The sequence below is a fragment of the Ahaetulla prasina genome, chromosome 5 (assembly GCF_028640845.1).
Source record: "Ahaetulla prasina isolate Xishuangbanna chromosome 5, ASM2864084v1, whole genome shotgun sequence".
Classification (NCBI taxonomy): Eukaryota; Metazoa; Chordata; class Lepidosauria; order Squamata; family Colubridae; genus Ahaetulla; species Ahaetulla prasina.
The window spans coordinates 90,799,405-90,819,033 of NC_080543.1; the positions used below are offsets into that span (position 1 = coordinate 90,799,405).

The 19,629-nt window shown below is 33.0% G+C and overlaps 1 protein-coding gene across 1 annotated transcript in view; it reads left to right on the forward strand.

Moving 5' to 3' along the window:
- The window catches only part of PRKX (protein kinase cAMP-dependent X-linked catalytic subunit), a 52,838-nt gene that overhangs the window by 6,776 nt on the left and 26,433 nt on the right, over positions 1 to 19,629 (forward strand). Inside the window, exon 2 of the mRNA XM_058186745.1 lies at positions 17,928 to 18,096. Coding sequence (XP_058042728.1) covers positions 17,928 to 18,096 — 169 coding nt within the window. The remainder of the gene's footprint in view (positions 1 to 17,927; positions 18,097 to 19,629) is intronic.

Consider the following 19,629-nt stretch of genomic DNA (forward strand, 5'->3'; position numbering starts at 1 on the left):
AAGCAATTTTTTAAGGCAAAGTGTTTGATCTGGGAGCTACATGCACCCAACAATGCTTGTTTTTAACCCCCAGGGCAGATAGGTCAACAATTTAGCCATTTTGGACTTAAGGTTGATTCATATTTTTAATGTAAAAGCAGAACTTGGCTTAAGTTACTTTTGGAGTATAGCCATTGTTATGCCACTCAAAACTTTTAAACTATTCTATGTATGCTAGTGCATACAGTGGATAATACATTGAATAATTAATATGTTAGAATATAAAATGTTGATATATTTTATTATAATATTCTAGAATAATAGAAAAAAATAGAAGAAATGCCATATTTTCATATTAATTTTAAGTTACAGATTCAAATTATTTCTGTGGATGTCACAGTTGTGCCCATGTTTGTGTCTCTTACCATATAGTGCTAAATGTGGAACTTGTTTATGCACCTGAGTCCTGTTTACCAGCATGGACTGAGTATTTATTTTTAAGAATCAACTGTTATATTTGGGGACATGCACCTTGAAACTGAGAACAGATATTAACTTCTTTGTAATCCTAAAACCTGGAATAGGTTTGGTGGGATAATGAACAAGTAGAATATATTTTTTTTAAAAAATAGTTTAACACAGCCACTTTAAAATGCATGATTCTTCTATAAACTTTACATTAGCTCCATGAAATAATTTGTTTTAATAGACTTTCAATGTAGCTCAATATCAAATATTCATGGCTGTATTTTTAGAAATGGTATATAGTACATGGATAACTTAACAAATGTTGAGAAAAGGTTGAGAAAAATTCTTTCCAGCCTTTTCTCTTAATCAATTAAAAGAAGAAATACTATCATAATATGAATTTAAGTATAAGAAGTTTTAATTAACTTTTAATTAACTTATAATGAACTTATAATTAATATGAGAATGTCTACATAGCTATGAACTATATATGGATTTATATCTTCAAAGTTCAAAAATGCAAATGGTAAAATTGATTGATTATGTGCCTTCAAATTGGTAGTCACTCTTAGTGACTACTTACATGGATTTTCTCCATGGCGATCTGTTCCAATAAATGCTAATAGTCTAATACAGTAGAATATTTCTTACTTCAATAATGGTATTTTTGTTCATTTGGACATTCTGTTTTTTACCATTAGCTTGGTTTCCCTAAGAAGTTTACAAGAGAGGCAATAGATATAGTGATTCCACATTATTTCTGTACAACATTTAAATATAGATATTTTAAATGCTAGTTTGATGGCTAGGGTCTTAAAATTGTTTGGGAACAAATTTTATGAAAATATTGTTTAATATTGACCTCAGATTCCTACAGCTAAAAGAAAACAGAAAATTATCTTAGGACCATATAGTTTAGCATTGCCTATACAAAGTTGATCTCCAGCATAGACTGAATTTGAACGATCCCATGGGGAAAAATGCCCAAATATTAGAGTTGTGCAAGATATTCAGTGCAAAAACTGGAACAGCTGGTTTCAAGCAGTAGTGTCTGAACCAAAGCACTTAGGTGGAATGAAGTGCAGTGGTTTTGTTCAGAATATTTATTTATTTATTACTAAATTTATATGCCATCTGTATCCCTGATAAGGCAACTCTGGGCAGCCTACAGATCATAAAACATGATATAAACTAAGATATGAAATGAAACACTGTTGTTTGTGGGAAGAAGTGGGAAGGGGAGTAAGAGCACATTAGTGGCAGTTCCTGTGGGAGACAGTGAACAAAATCAGATTATGGGCAGGCAGTGGAGCTGCCAAGGACAGAGGCAATGAAGTACAGCAGCTTTGCTCTCCATAAAATTAAAAATTCTTCTGTATCTTGGTTTCTGGATATTGTTGCAGCCAAAACTCAGAATAACGAAATGATTCTGGATTTTGTTTCTATTTAGCTGTGGCTGTTCTAAAATAGTTTGAGATTTTATGGCATTATAAATTAAGTAAATGTATGAATAAATGAATGGTTTGACAGAATTTCCAGGCCTCAATGTTTTGTTTCGGGTTCCCAACCAAAAATTTTCCATTTTTTGAATTGTCCTAGTAGATGCTAAAGAAAAACATTGTTTTGTATCAGAATTCCCAGTTAGAGAACTGTCTTGCCTGACATTAATTTTCTGAAGTAGTTTTGGTGTCTTTATTGAGACTGGACATGATGACTTAAGATTTGTGTATTTGGTGTGCATTGTTGTGTATTGTATTTTCTCCACTTGTTTCAGACTATGTGTATTATGGCACAATATAAGAGTAAAAAATAATGGTTAATCCTATTCTTCATGAACTCAGTTCTTTATAGTTAAAAGCTAATAGCCATCTCTTCTTTACTCTGAATGCTAGATGTTTAAACATCTAACATCTAGCTCCAATTAACTAGCCGAGGATAAATTCCCAAATTAAGCTGCAATTTATTTTTTTAAAACTGATAATTATGAGAAGGATTCTTAGTTAACAATGTTTTTTCCTTTTGACGAAAAAAGTAGAGGATACATATCTTTCAAATCGAAGGAAAGAGATCGATAAAACATTTGCTTGTTAGGCAAAGCCACAAAAGAAACAATTTTGAAAAGAAGCCTGAAACATCAGCCTTATCTCCTGGCCATTCCCTTATATTATATATTTAGCTTTCTTCCAGAATTGTGCTGTGTAAAGAGCATAGTATCCTTTCATCAGTGCATAAGTAAGATTTAAATGTTAATCCAACTGTCTTCAGTGCACGATATATAGTTTGTGTCTTCTTATCTTCTACCTAAAAGTTACCAAATATTTTAGATTGTCTCTGCCTGACTGATATCCATGACACTTAGATGGAATACCTCTCATTTTTTATGAACACAAACACGCACACACAGAGACAGACAGACAGACCCACAATAAATAGATAGATAGATGACAGACAGACAATGTCAGCAGTATTTTATCTGTGTTACATCTGTATTACATTCTGCAAAAAGCAGCACATGGCTGACATTTCATTAGGGTTATTTGATTTAAAGATTGCTGCTTGAATTCACTATGGAAGCATTGTATTCATTTTGGAAACAAAAATAAATCAGTCTTGGTAAGTTATTGTACGTCAAATGTAAGTGGGGAAAAGTGGGAAAGGAATTGGAAAGCATGTGTTTTTATACAGGAACAGGAGCTAGATAGATGATAGACAGACAAACACCATGCAAATTTATCTACAGCCTGTAATAATTTTTGTTAACCCATGAACTTACTCTCATTACTAGCATAAAAAGGGGAAACAAATTATCCACTGTTTCCAGATGTCTAGAGGCAACTCTTACTCAACATACTTCATTAGGCAAATGACTGTTTATTTTTTTCCCCTGTACTTGAGACCCCAGATTTCAGTATTCTTCTCAAAGCTTCAGTACTGTGCTTCAGCTATGTTGCCTCTCCAGGAACATACCTGCCTTCTAAAACGGGTCACCAACCTTTCAGACCTCAGGGACCACTAAATTCATAATTTTAAATCCCATGGACCACTAATATGAATTTTTAAAAAAGATAAATAATATTTAGTGCCATATAAGAAATGCAAATAATTTTTCTACAGACCACCAACATTTCCTTGTGGACCACCAGTGGTCCATGGACTACAGTTCCCCATATGTTCAGTAAAAGGTCTGAAATAATCACATTTACCCATATACAGTATAAATATAGTATGAATATAGTTCACCATGCAGAAAAACTGCTGAGATCTTCTCATTGACTTTGCGGAAGTCAAGAATGTGGGACTACGTATGCAATATTTTGCTCTAAAATTTTACCCACTTTCAAGAGAGCTATTTTTCACAAATTATCATTGAGAAAAATGTTTCTTAGTATCTCCATTATCAGTTCAAGCTTAATTTCCAAACTGAGTACATAATCCAATTTGAAATTAAAATGTGATTAATAACTGGCTAGAGTGGCATTTTGAACTATGCCTTACTGTTTATTTTTTTATCATTTATTTTAATTTAGATGAATCTCCCTATTTACTGGAATGACAAAACCATTATAATACTTATCATAATGTTACAAATCTTACTAGAATCCACACAGACCTGGGAAATTATGGAAATTAATTCATTCTGTGATTCATTGTCATAGAAATACATCAAAGCATCAGAATGCCAAGTATTTAGGAAACTGGAGGAGAAGGAGGAGCTGGGAGAAGAAGAGGAGCAAATATTAGCTATGTTGTAGAATATTTAGTCCTGAGAACATATTATGAAATTGAGGGAGATCCATTATTGATGTTGTACCACTGGATTCATCACTAGTTTGGATTCCCATTGTAATTCCTACTTAGAAGCAGATAAATAGAGTCATTGTGGCTATATTTTGTCAAAAAGTCTTATTGGATACTTTCCATGGTACTGGTTGTAAAAGATAGATGTTTTCTGCTTACAAATGCATCTCTTATTCTAATGAGATGTTCTGCCTTTCTTTTGAGTCAGGTCCATGTTTCAGAATAACAGAAAAATACTTCAATGCCAGCTTGGAGCTGTAGAAGAGACAGGGAATTACTGCCTGCAACACCAATCTCAAGAGTTTGGATACTTTCTGAAAATATATTTGTTAGATCTTTTTTATTGGAATTGATGCATAATTTCTTTGAAGTATAACTATAAAGTTTGCATGAAATTTTGTAAATTCATGAAGTCTTTTCACTTTGTTTCATATCTCAGCTGAGCCTTATCTTTGTATTTATATGGTCTTTTTAAATTAAGTTAAAATATAGAATTAACCTCTTTTCTAAATGCATATTTATCTCTCCAATATTCTTTATCTTAATTTTTTTAAAAAGGGAACAAAAATGTCTCTGCAACAAGATGATACTAATTAGGGAAAAATTTGCTTGGAAAAATGACAGAAAGACAGAAGGTTGGTGTGTTTTCCTGATAATGTTTTCATTTTAAATGTTTTGCAAACAGTTGCAAACATATAAATGAATTTATATGAAGCATATTCTGGAAAATTAATGAAATTAGTTCCCCCCAAAAAGAGCAATCTAGACCAGGAGTGTTAAACTTGATTTTATTGAGGACCATATCAGGGTCGTGTTTGACCTCGGGCCTTGGTGTGGCCATGGCGGGTGTAGCCAGCTTGATATCACGCATGTCATGGGCACCTGTGGGTCAGGTGTTAAGGCAAGACTTCCCTGAGACCCTCCGTCACTCTCATTATAACCCTTCCTTCCTTCCTTCCTTCCTTCCTTCCTTCCTTCCTTCCTTCCTTCCTTCCTTCCTTCCTTCCTTCTCTCTCTTCTTTTTCCTTCCCTCTTCCCCTTTCCTTATTTTTCCTTCCTTGCTCTCTTCAAATCTTTCTTTCTTTTTCTTTGTCTTTCCTATTTTCCTTTCTCTTTTCCTGCCCTCCTTGCATGCTCAAATGCAAAAAGGGAAACATTTCTCCTTTTGTTTTGTTTTTAGTTTGTTTTGCTAGCCCTCTGCCACTGAAAACAGAGCTTGGAGAGGCATTATGCCCCCCCCCCCATGCCCTTATTTCAGATGTGACAGTCTCTTGCAGCCCTCTGCCAGTCAATATAAAGCTCAGGCTGCAGGCGGCCTCTATGTCCCATTTTTGGCCTTGATGCCCTCTTGCAGCCCTCTGCTACTGAAAATGGAGCTGGGGGGAAGTGGTTTTTGCTGGTAGAGGCCTTCAGGAGGCCATCACAGGCAAAAATGGGGCACGGGGGGGTCATGCAGCTCCCCTGAGCTCCGGTTTTGCTGGCAGTGGCACCATGGGCCACTCGTTTGCTGTTTCCGGGCCAGCCCAGTGGGCCAAATTTAAGCACTGGCCCACGGGCCTTGAGTTTGACACCCCTGTAACCCATTTTAAATATGGAAAATATTCACATTCAGAAGAAAGAGAACAGAACATATATACAATTTAGAGTATAAGTTTCAGAACTACTATCAGACTAAAAGAAATAAACATTCTATGCTTATGGAAAATATGATTTGGTTGAGTAATTCTACTACTACTTTGCCTTTGGAGCATGAATATTTAATTTAGTCTTATTTGACTTCTTTGTATTAATAAATATGAAGTTTTTATTATTTAAATTTTTAGACTGCCTACTCACCAATAACTCTAGGATCTTCCCATATTAAATGTTAAACTGCTAATAAACAGACAAACCCTTGGCCTTATGTGATAAGGAAAGAGCCAGTTCTTCAAAGCTCTCCTGACTACGAAATCATACTTTTGCAATGGGCAACTTGCAGAAGCAGGTGGCAGAGATTGCATGGCCTCCTGGACCCCATAAGATATAATAGTTTAATAATGGAACATGAAGTATGCTAATTAGAAGCAGTAAATCTAATAACTCGACTTGATGCCGTGAAGGCCATTGTAGGTGATAACCAGTAACTTGAACAGCACCTGGCAACCAGTGCAACTCACAAAGCAGCAATGTTACATGGCATAGAAAATGCATCAACTTACAGCAGCTGTGGCTTCCAAGTGGTACTCAAACGCAACTACATGTATAACATGTCGCAATAGTAGAGATTAAGGTATAAAATGTAGCATGGTACAAGTTGAAGTGTCCTTAAATGCCTTAATTTTCAGAATGTGAGCACACAAGTGCTGCAATGGCTGTAATTTGGGGAAGCAGGCATAAATACCATTCGTTCAGCATAGCTGTAATCTCAAATGGTTGGTGAATTAGTGGTTGTAACTCGAGGACAAACTGTATTTTAGATAATTAGATATAGAATACTGTAGTAGAATATGCTAAAATGCTTCGAATGTTTGAGAAAAATAAATAGAGCCTAAAATACTGACTTGGCTTGCTAGTCAACTCTCCTTTCAAATAAGCAGCCATTCAACTACCTCACCTTCCTGCTTCACCAAGGTGAAATAAGTATGCTGTACCTTAATAATACCATTACTGAACAAAACAAGTTTTAGTAAGTAGTAGTATATTGAATGGGATGTGTATATCTATATTACGCCCTTTACTCTTGATATTGATGCTATGTCCTAAAGGTAAAGGTAAAGGTTCCCCTTGCACATACGTGCTAGTCGTTGACTCTAGGGGGCGGTACTCATCTCCATTTCAAAGCTGAAGAGCCAGTGCTGTCCAAAGACGTCTCCCTGGTCATGTGGCCGGCATGAATCAACACCAAAGGTGCACGGAACGCTGTTACCTTCCCACCAAAGGTGGTCCCTATTTTTTCTACTTGCATTTTTACGTGCTTTCGAAACTGCTATGTTGACAGAAGCTGGGACAAGTAACGGAAGCTCACCCCGTTACACGGCAGCACTAAGGATTCGAACCGCCGAGCTGCTGATCTTCCGATCGACAAGCTCAATGTCCTAGCCCTTGAGCCCCCATGTCCCTTATGTCCTAACACAAGCTAAATTCTAATCCCTATACAATATTGGGGCAGGGGAAACCTTTCCACAGGTTGCTAGTGATTTCTTAAAAACCTCAGTACTCCTAAGAGTGCTATATTCTGTAGCAGTTAGAAACAAATATATGAACTGCTGTGGTGATTTGGCAAGTATTTGAAAACGCCTGAAGAACATTGTTAAAGTAAATGCTTAAGTAAACTAATTTGAAGACCCCTGTGAAATGGTATAAGCTTTGCCCACCCTGTTATGTTAAATGTTTTACTGATGTTTGTTTAGTCAGCTATTTTAAAGCTCAAAGACATTCTTGTGTTTGCTTACAAATGAATGTGTGTAAACTATCAGCTTGGTACTTATTGTTGTGATTGAGAGAAAAATCAAAAATACTAATTTGGTATTATTAAAAGTTGCATGTATTTCTTCCAAAAAACACTTGTGCTGGAAACTAAACTCAAACATCCCAAAGAACTATTTCCATATTTATTTGTATCTTCATGAATGCAGGTTGAATCATATCACAATCATTTGTCTTGAGAGCCATTTCCTGGTTTTCGTTGATTATAAAAATGAGATTCTTCAAATGGCATAAGCTGAATAGATGTACAATGAATATACATGATGTACAATATACATATACATTCGTTGGTTTGATCCTTGTGACTTTCAAAAGTGTCCCCCTGGTTTTTTTTCTCTCCATAGTACATTCAATGTCAGTTTTACCCACATATTATCTAATATATGTAGAATGACAAAAATATCATTATCACTGAATTTTACTCAGGGAATAAATCATAATTCTCTACAGCCTTAGTATTGATAGCAGTTATAGTTCTTCACCAAAAATACCACTTAAAGCCAAGATCACCAAATAGAGGCGTCATACTTTGATCATATCATGAGAAGTGATTCATTCGAAAAATCAGTGATTAGCAGAAAAAGGAGAAGGGGCTGCCTTAGTACCCACTGGTTATACACTATAAAAGATGACACTGGAATGACCAGATCTGAAGGGGGCTGTGCGAGACACAGGGGCATGGAGAGTGCTGATTTATAGAGTGGCCGAAAATTGGACACAATTGAATGGCTGATGATGACGTAATCCAAACATATTGATTGCTTCATGTTGCCTACCCTGTAAGATTTATTATTTCCAAAGTATTTTATCTATTTTAATTCATATCGGTACATGTTTATATTGAAAAAGAGTAAATCTTTTTTGATGTACAGAATGTGGAATGATGTGGTAATTCTATATAATATACCATCAGCTATTTTCTCTATGAATTAGATTTTATATTTGTCTCTTACTTGACAAATGAAGCAATAGAGTTTCTAGTATGTTTAATGGCCATGCAAAATAGCCAGCATCATTCAACAACCCATGTTGTTGAATTGTAGTTTGGTAATTTATTTCTTTGCTTTTTGCAGACATTTGCCAGTTTTGAATATAAAGGCAATACATTTTAAAAAGCTAATTTTGACTACTGTAAAAAAAGTTCATAAATCATAAATGTCCAAGCAAAAAAAAAAGTAGATTCAAACTTAAAATTTTCAGGTAAATAATTAAGTAACATTGATTATTTAAATAACAATTTTAATATTGTGATAGACCAAACATAATAGCACTGAAGTGTATGAGTGTTGCCAATTTTCAACAATAATGTATTGGCTTATTAAGAATTGGATTAATTTTTATTTCTGTTGGAATGTAATTCCTGTGTTTAATTACAATGAACACTAGGTAGTATATTATTTTAATTGTTTCTGCAATTAAGCTTCTGTTCAACATGAGTTACTTTTAAATTACAGTGTTGGAGAAGACACTTGAGAGTCCCTCAGACTTCAAGGAGATCAAATAAATCAATTCTAAAAGAAATGAACCCTGATTGTTCTTTGGAAGGACAGATACTGAAGCTGAAACTCAAAAATCACTCATTAGAAAAGACCTGATGTTGGGAAAGATTGAAGGCAAAAGAAGAAGAGGACAGCAGAGGATGAGATGGGTTAGACAGTGTCATCGATGCAATGAACATGATTTTGGGCAAAGTCAGGGAGACAGTGGAGGACAGTGGAACCTGCCGTACTATGGTCCATGGGATTGCAAAGAGTTAGACATAATGTAGCAGCTAAATGATAATACAAGTAAAACAGATTGTAGTTCCAATATAATATAAAGTATGCAATTACTTCATTCTGGAAAAAGGTGGAAAAAATCTATGTAATATTTTTAAAAGTACTTGGTATATTTGATTATTAAGTCAGATGGTTATAGGTAGATAGATATAAAGTACACATCTACTTTTAAATTTACCTGCAGCCCTTGTAGATAGAGATACGTTCAATGTAATTTGAATGACCTTTTTGGATGACCATCTTACAGTCTTTATATTCTTTCTAGTCCAACAGCATGTGGAGTTAAAATTTTGTAAAGAAAGTCAGAATCCTGTCTTCCATTTATTTGTTTGTCTATTCTCTGGATAATTCTCTGAAATTTGGAATAACTGGACCAATTTGGCATGGGAAGAATCTAGCAAAGAGTTTGAACATGGGGCAGACCTGGCCAGGCACAAAGAAAGGAAGGTACAAATCTATTCTATATGAAAAGAGTTGGTCACTAGCTCATTCTAAAACTTCAATCCTACCTGATCCACAACACAGGGCCAGGAAAGAACGTCAGAAACCAATTCTGCTTGCTCTTCCTAACTTAATAAAAAAGGCTACTTTAAAAAAATTGACAAACCTCAGCAAACAAAAAAAAAAGATTTAAGTTACAAAATGCTGTTTAAAACAGCATATTAAAGAGAAGGATTCTGCAACATGTCTTAAGATGTCCCAGTACAGGAAGTCCATTTAGTGACCACACTAGGGGCTGGAAACACTGTTGCTAAGCAGAGCAGTTGCTAAATGAAACTGTTTATGAACTTACTTCAACTTTTCTTTGCTTTATAGACATGTGAAGGTTGTAAATGCAGAAATTAATCATTAAAGTTATCTTTTCATCACTGTCATAATTGCAAATAGTTATTAAATGAAGCAGTTGCTAAATGAACACTACTTGTACTGAAAATCAGTAAAGTTGAATAGTTTTCTACAGCCAATATAATCTAGATGAATTTACAGGAATTAATTAAAAAACACGTAAGCAAATACTTCAGAGAAGAGTCACATGATGTTTTTTTCTTTCAAAGTTTGTGGTTTTAATAGGCAGAAGTGGGAAAGATTTTTCCTGAACTTAACCCGTTGGGTAATATTGCAGTACAATGTAAACTCTGAAGTTAGTGTAAAAACATGTTCCCATACTATAATAAGAATTGAACAAATTGCTGTGGAACTCTCTACAGGTGAGAAAACAACAAGCCAGATATTTCTGTTTTGTCAAAAATGTTCATCGTTGCCTTTTTCACCATTGCCTTTTTACCATTATTTTCCAGATAAGTTATGGGCTGATAGAGAGCATTTTCAAAAATTGTAATCATTTGTGAGGACAGCAGAAATAAGTTATCTGAACTTTGGAAATAGTTCTGAAAATCTACTAGCTTCAAACTCCCTGAAACAATTCATATTGTTCAAATTTTTTAAAAAAATTTTAATTTTCAAGAAAGTTCTTTATTTCTGGAAGGGTATAATTGAAAGACTTCAATCATAATTTAAAACACAACTCATTTGTACCCAGGATGGATTTGATTTAAATCAAGTCAATTTAAATCACGATTTAAATCGTGATTTAAATCACTAGTAAAAAGGCTTGATTTCAATCGATTTAAATCATAATTTTAAAGAGCAACTGTCATCTCTGTCCCACTGCAGCTGACCCTCTGTTGTCTCACTAATATATTGCATACTATACAGACTCATGCTATATAACTAAGCTCCATTTCATGCTGAATAAACTAAATTATTAATGTATCTTAAATAGAAAACTATCTTCAGATAGATTTTTACTCCAAAAGAATTTTATTAATATAAATCCAATTTAAATAATAAAATCTGATTTAAATTTTTTAAAAATCTGATTTTTAAAAAAAAAAATTAAAAATTGATTTTTATTCACCCTGTTTGTACCTGCATAAGATTTCAAATATTAAAATGAAGGAATTGGTGCAGTTATGCCATGAATAAGAAGGCTTCTTTAAAACTTCTTTATTTAGTTATCTCATGTACATTGTCTATTTTACTCTTCCACGGGAACTTATTTAGAAAATTAGAAAACATTACATTAACAATTCTCAGCAATTTGTTGCCAGTGTTTCATAGCATAATTTGTTCTGAATATGAAAAGTGGCTTCCAATAATGCATTTAAATTAGCTTATAAACTTCACTGCTTGCAAGCTCAACAGAGACAAAAGTATACATTGGTTGACTATTTTTGTTTAAAAGTTATTGTACTTTTAAAACTAGTTTTCAGCCTGAAAATAATGATTTGGAGAAAAAAAGACATAGTAGATTGATTTTTGTGTGTGTGTAATGACTTGACAACAGTACTTTTTATGCATTTGAATAATGTATAATAAAGTTTAAAATGAAAGAAAAATGATGTATAGGCAATGTAAACTGGTTTTTTTAATTTAGTCCATGTTTCTGTTATGCAAATACTGTCTAGATTACGTCTTCATATCATCCATTCAGTTTTTATCATTACATTGATCTGAATTTTCTATTTGGATATCTGAATTCATTTTAATAATCTGAATTAGATTAGTTTTCAGATTAGAAATATATTTGTGATTTCAAAGTGTCGATTCCAAGTTGTCTAATTAAACTATTAAATGAAGTCTCATTTTGATTTGAAAACTTAATTTCCATAGTGTTGTCTTTGAATTACCTTCAGACTGAATATTTATGCAGTTCTAATCACTACTTAGAACATAATTTGTCTCTTATGTATTATGGTTTAAAAACTAATTAGGATTGTTTGGTATAGTAAAGCAGGTACACTATTCAGGTACATTATTCAGAATTGTCCTGTTTATTGTTAAGAAGCATATTGGCTTTATAGATGGTATATGGAATGTGTAAGCATTCAAAAGATGTAGGCCACAAATTTCTGTACCTTAAAATCAGCATCTCCTTTCAAAGGATAAAAGATTATTATTTGAAATGCTCCTGTCAAGCTTTAGTAGGTTTATGCATTTAGTCATCGGAAGACAGCTTTTGAAGAAGTTTAAGGAGCCCTCCAAAAGATACAGCAGTTTTTAATGTTTTGATGACAGGTGCTTCATTTGCACTAACATGTTTTGTGAAATGCCTCTTGGATGCTTTGTAAAGCTTAGCAGGGAAGCATCCAGTTCAAATAAAAATAGATTTTTTTAAAAAAGGTATGTTGGATGTGGTGCTTTATTTCAGTTTACTTAGAAACACATTTCACACACACACACACACACACACACATACACACACACACACACACGAATAGCAGAATATACTTCAATTTTTAAAAATACTCAGCCACAATACATATAAATATAATTTGAAATGAATGTTTTTAACAGTAACCTATTTTACGACTTGAAAAATCTCTTTTAAAAAAATTTCCAAAATAGAAAGTGTGAATATTTTTATGGTAAGTGAAGCTGTCCAAGTTTAAAGCAAGTGGACATTATAGTTTGTTAATGGTGCTTGTTAACTTAAAGATTTTCTTCAAAATTCTAATTAAAAATATATTAAGAAAAATAGGTATCTGGTTGGTCACTGTGAAAAAGATGGGTCTTGATCTGATTTAGCAAGGACAGTATTAAGTTCTAAATAAAAACAAACACTATGTTAATGTTGTTAGGCACGACATAAAATATGTGTCTAAGCCAATAGTGACAAAACCAACCATCCAAACAAAAAAACAATATAACACATTTTTGTGTCTGTCTGGAGCTAATTTTTTCCTGAGGATTAAGCTAATTATATATAAACTTATTTTCCTCTAAAGAAAATACATCAAAGAGTTTATTAAATATGCCAAAGGCAAAGTTGCTATTATGATGACAATAGATGCAGATAAGAGTGGCCACTCATACACCTTTAGAAACTGAGATTTTAATTGTATGCTGCTGAATGCCTCAACCATTTGCATTTTTGCAAACATAGCAAATTCTGAGCATACATCAAACATACTGTAGCAATTTCAGGTAAACGGATAATGTTGATGTGCACAATAAAGTGCAAGACAATAAAGTAATGCATCAATTTCTATGTTAATTGTTAACATCAAAAGTTTCATTCTATATAAAATCTTTTTCCACAACTCAATATTATAGCTACTTAGCCAGGGCTCAGTCGTTTGTTATTTTGCAGAAAGTTAAAATGCAGATTTTAGATATCTGTAAGTCTAAGAGAATATAAAATAAGAGAAGAGGAAAGGGGGTAGTATGCAAATGAGTAAACAAGGATCTTATCATAGATATTATAATTTTACGTTGTATCACTGTAAATAAATGAGTATTTTATATCATTTAAAAAGCCTGAAAATTTCTCTTAAACTGTAATCAAAACATGGTTAGCACAGTATAAGTCATAAGATGAAACTGAATATTTGCAATAAATATTCACAATTCCACAAATCACAGAATTGCAATAATTCTGTTTTTTCCTCTTCCATTCATATACTGTAACTACAGGTAGCCATCGACTTATGACCACAATTGAACCCAGCATTTCTGTTGTTAAGTGAGACATTTGTTAAGTGAGTTCTGCCCCATTTTACAATCTTTCTTGCCATAGTTGTTAAGTGAATTGCAGCAGTAGTTAAGTTACTAACACGGTTGTTAAGTGAATCTGGCTTCCCTATTGACTTTGCTTGTCAGAAATTCACAAAAGGGGATCACATGATCTTGGTACACAGCAATTCTTATAAATATGAACCATTGGCCAAGTATCTGAATTTTGATTATATGATCATGGGGATGCTGCATAGGTCGTAAGCAGAGGTGGGTTTCAGCAGGTTCTGGCCAGTACTAGAGAACCGGTAGCAGAAATTTTGAGTAGTTCAGAAAACCGGTAAATACCACCTCTGTCTGCCCCCCCCCATCTATTCTCTGCCTCCCAAGTCCCAGCTGATCAGGAGGAAATGGGGATTTTGCAGTATCCTTCCTCTGGGGTGGGGTGGGAATGGAGATTTTACAGTATCCTCCTCTGCCATGCCCACCAAGCCACGTCACACCTACCAAGCCACACCCACAGAACCGGTAGTAAAAATTTTGAAACCCACCACTGGTCATAAGTATGAAAAACTCTCATAAATCACTTTTTACAGTGCCATTGTAACTTTGAACAGTCACTAAACGAACTGCTCTAAGTCGAGGACTACCTGTACATGCACATGTGAAGGTCTTTCTGTGTGTGTGTATTATCACAAGCATAATTTGATACTACCCTGAGGATAGCAAAAATGACTTTTAAATAAAATTCTAAAAAAGGATTTATTGTCATGCTGCATATGTTACTATAGGCAATCAGTGAGAAAAATTGACTTTCCCTTTTGCAAAGCAGGAATGTCATACTTGAATAGTTTTGCCTAAGAGCCTTCCAAATACTGAAGCCAAAGGTAAATATTATATATTTATGTATAAATAAACTTTGAGTTTTACAGAGGAAAGCTAAAAGTATGTTTGACCTCTCTTTCATCAATGACCTTTGCTTTTTACAATGCGTCTAGTAGCCAAATTCAGACACCTTTTTTGTATTGTGTTTCTTAGTTTCATATTTCTCAGCTGTTATAGTGCTGTAGCTCTTTTATATTTCTTAGCTGATGTAGTGTCGTATTTGTAATAACTTCTTTTTGGCAATTACTAGCCAGACTATATTATTAAAAATGGTATTCTTTAATCTTGAAATAATGTTCTATTGCATTCATTTTATTATAAAGATTTTTATGTTGGTTCCGTCATTTTGATTCAGAGAAGTTCACAAGAAGCAAAATACAAATACTATAATCATAACAAAAAACAAAATATCAAAAGCATAATTCTATCACTATCAACCGTATCATGATTTAAAATATTATGTTCCAGTTAAACTACAAATTTATTACATTAATCAAATTAGTATTGTTTTGTAAGCCCACCTTGAAAACAAGGTTGTTTACTAGTATATTATGCAATGTAACAACAGTGTTGAGGGATTTAATCACATGTAAAATTTCTCAAGGTGGTTAAATGACATTGTTGAGTAGTTAATAGGCATTTTCTAGAAACTCTTTACAATTTCTAGGTTAACTTCACAGCACTATAATTCAAACGTAGTAAAATAAGCAATTTTTGTCGATTAAGTTTCCATTTAGAAAATTTTTGATTATTGTATGTCTTTTCTGATATCACTCTGTCTCTAATAATTTATATAAGAACCTCTTTAATAATGCTTCATATAGGAATTTATATTTATATTTCATTTAAAATCCCTGAAAATTCTTCTACAGTAATTTGTTATAATGTGCAGTAACTGTTCTATCATCTGAATTTATTTAATATCTTTGAAGAGAATGGCTTATAAATTCATACATAAGTGTATGAATGGTTTATAATGGCTTATAAATTCATACACAAGTGGAGTATGATGAGTTTGGCCTTTTTAGCCTTTATATATTTACCTCAGGGAAGATTTTGTCCTTTGCTTCTGGACTTACAAATTTTATCTACCTGTTCTAAAAAACAGGATATTGTCAAATGATTATAATCACTAAGTTAAATTGTATGTTTGACATAATAATTTTCAAAAAGCAATTGTATTAGAGAGCTTTTACTGTTTATGAATTAAAAAAATGATTGGTATGAGTTTAAAATTTAAAAACGAAACAAACAGTGCTGCTTTATGGGAAAAATGAGGTGTAAACATCAATAGTACCATGTTGTCAGCTACCAAATGATCTATAAAGAATTTGTTAGCACTTTAGGAAGTCTTGTAGTTGATTGGTACTATTTAGGCTTTCTTTCATATTTGTAAAAAACTTCATGTATATATTTGTGATTTTAAAAATGTGTATTTAAGGTAGATAAGCTAACAGATATTTTAAATACGAAGTTGGGGTTTGCTAAATGTAAGCATTCAATACAATGGAAGTAAAAGGTATGTAGATAAATGAATATTTTAGTAAATAGTTGAACATTGAGCAAGGAGAGAGACAAAAATGTGATGTCTACTTACACGTTTAATACCTTTTTTTTTAATGTTACAGGTATTAGATGTGAGTTTGTGTACTCATCTCATGTGACTGAGAACTCAAGCACTTTACTGCAAATACTATGTTGTTGTATCTAACCATTACAATTTAGACATAAATAAAACCCATCTCCTCTACCCAAGAATCAAGCAAATATATGAATTTCTCTCCCATACTAAAATGCTAAAAAGGATGCATACATTTAAAGTATGCAGATACTGGAATATATTGTCTGCTATAAGCAATGAATGTACAAGACTGATCCTTTGCTATATGGTAATAAAACTGTAGTTGGAAACAGGAAAAGGGTAGAAATAGACTGAATGCAATGGGAATTGAATACTTAAGTAATGTGGGTATTAAAACATAAATAAGTAAAATGAGTGTTCTATGTGGATTGCATACAAAGTGAATGACCATTGAGGAGTTTTGAATAGGAATGAGGATCAAATCATAATAAAATATATGAAGAAAGAGTGAAAAGAAAGAGGTAGCCGAAAAAGATAATGTTGGATGAACTTTAGATCCTCAGAAAAAGAAAAGCAGCAAATTCAAGAAATAAAATACAAATTATATTTTTTATGTAGATGCAAAGAAAAGTATGAAAGGCTATAGTGAATGGTATTGGTGCAAATGAGGTCTAGGTAGATTTTTGTTCTTATTTCCTGAGTCCAGGGAAGTTCTCAGTTTGTTTCAGTATTTTCACTAATATCATTAATTGGTTTTAGCCACTAACTGATCTGATGAATCTATTCTGAGTTACTGTATCATCTTAAACTGTATATTCACAAAAATAGAACAAATGTTGTGTCATTGAAGTGTCTTTAAATAACATCAAACAAAGAAAAATATTTCTAAAATACATGACTAGAACACATTGTGTACAGTACTTATTTACCATTGTGCAAATAGTCCCTACAAAGATTACCTCGGCAGTTATATTAACACAGGAAGTTTTATTGCTAACAATAAGAATGATTTGGCAGAACTATCCAAATGACGAATGTTCCTATGATCAAACCTAAACAATAAAACAGAATGATCATGCTTTTTGAAGGCAATGGCCATTATAGTCTTAAATATCTTGAGAGTGTCAGGTGATACTTCATAAGGTAGAAGGGCTGCTTCAGAGAGTTCCAGCCCTTGTTAATAGTCATGCTAGAGAAAAGAGCATTAAATAGCCTTTTACCATGAATTAAGTAGAAGTGAATCAGCTAGCAGAGCTGATGTGGCTACCTGTTTATCTTCTTTCTTTTTAAACACTGAACTTTGTGTCAATGAGGCTCAAGCAATACAAAAATGTTTGACAATTATCAGTTGATTTAGATTGATCTTTTCTTCTTACAGTATATAAGTTTCATTATGAAATGTAACCAATTTTTATTTATATATCTCATTAACTTTTTTTTTCCTTTCTGATTTCCAGGGACAGGCACTTTTGGGCGGGTTCACCTGGTGAGAGAGAAGGCTGCTAAATGCTACTTCGCATTGAAAGTAATGAGCATTCCAGATGTTATTCGGCTAAAACAAGAACAACATGTACACAATGAGAAATCTGTTTTGAAAGAAGTGAATCATCCATTTCTGATCAGATTGTAAGCTTCATCATCTTGATTCGATCACAATCAGTTGTAGCAGTCAAAATCTTTGGGAGACAAATTTTCAAATTTTTATTTCCATATTCAACAGTAGCTAGGAAGCCTATTGCATAAGAAAAATGAAATATATACATTATAAACACTTTGTCTCAGTTTGCTTTTCCAAAAAGGTGTGATATGTGATTTTTACAGCATTCCTCAGGATATATTTGACTATCCTTCAGAATACAGTAATTGTTATACTTCTGTATAATGTATATATTTAAGCATTTTTCATGGATAAATATGTGTGCATATGAATGCATATACATATGCATATATATATAGTATTTTCTGAAAGATATATTCCTTTTTTGTGCAATCAGCTTGCTTTTTGACATAATTTTATCATGGCATAAATCTTGTTATTATTCCTAGGAGAGACTCAAACGTTTTCCTGCCAGAAGAGAAAAGAAGGTTTTCTGTGTTTCTGGTTTAGTTCTGAAACATTTTTAAAAATTCTGTAAACATCTGAAGTGGTTTAAATGGATACTGTAGAGCAAAAGTAGAATCTGTAAATATCATTTTTCCCTTTTTTACAAGAAGAATATCCACAGGATAATTCCACTTGAATAATTTTTGGATGGAAACCAAGAATGATTTATCTCTAGTAGACTTTTGTGACAGTTGACAGTACTGTTATTCCTTTTTTTTTTAGATAAGAAATGAGTACATGAATGAAAGTTCATGTTTTTAATAAGCAAAATTACTCCCATTTTGAATGTGTTTTACATTCCTACACTTAGCGTTAAGAGTTGGCACTTTTCTTCATTAGAAGGAAATAATTTAGAGATTCTTTTAAGCTTCAGGAAAATGGTTACACATTCAGTGTTTTAATAAATTATTTGCTGATAAATGCATTGTGTTGACAGTGCACAAAATTACAATTCCCTCTGTCTGAAACTACAGGAAATCTGTTTCTGTAAATGGCTCATAACTTTTTTAAAAATACCTTGTGGTAATGGGTGGAGTAATGCATACAACCGGAAATGTCAGAATTTCACAAGTTAAACTATAAACAGAGGAGTTATAAGTACATATTGCAAAAGTAATTTCAACATAACAAGATTATATCCTGATAAGATGAAACTGACAAAGAGAACAAAGAATAGCAAGCACAGTTAAAAATGCATATCTTGCCTACCAGTAATGACTCTGAGAAATAAACATGTAAAACCGATGGCAGAATTAATTTTTGTACAAGTTATATTTCTGAGTCCTCCTTAACCATTTTCCCCCCAAATTGTTCAAGTATTAATTGATTGTTAAGAGTGAAGAGAAGAAATAGAAGTACACAGGGATAATAAATTTATTGGACTATTTTCAGCAGTAGTTTTATGCTAATGCAGGATCTGGCAAGCTGTGGCCATTTGGATCTTGTCATCTATAGTGATTAACTGAGTTGATCCAATGCTGAAACTTGGATCTAAAAATTTCTAAAAGCTACGGAGCTACTACGTCTGTCTATTGTTTGTCCATATCTTTAGGCAA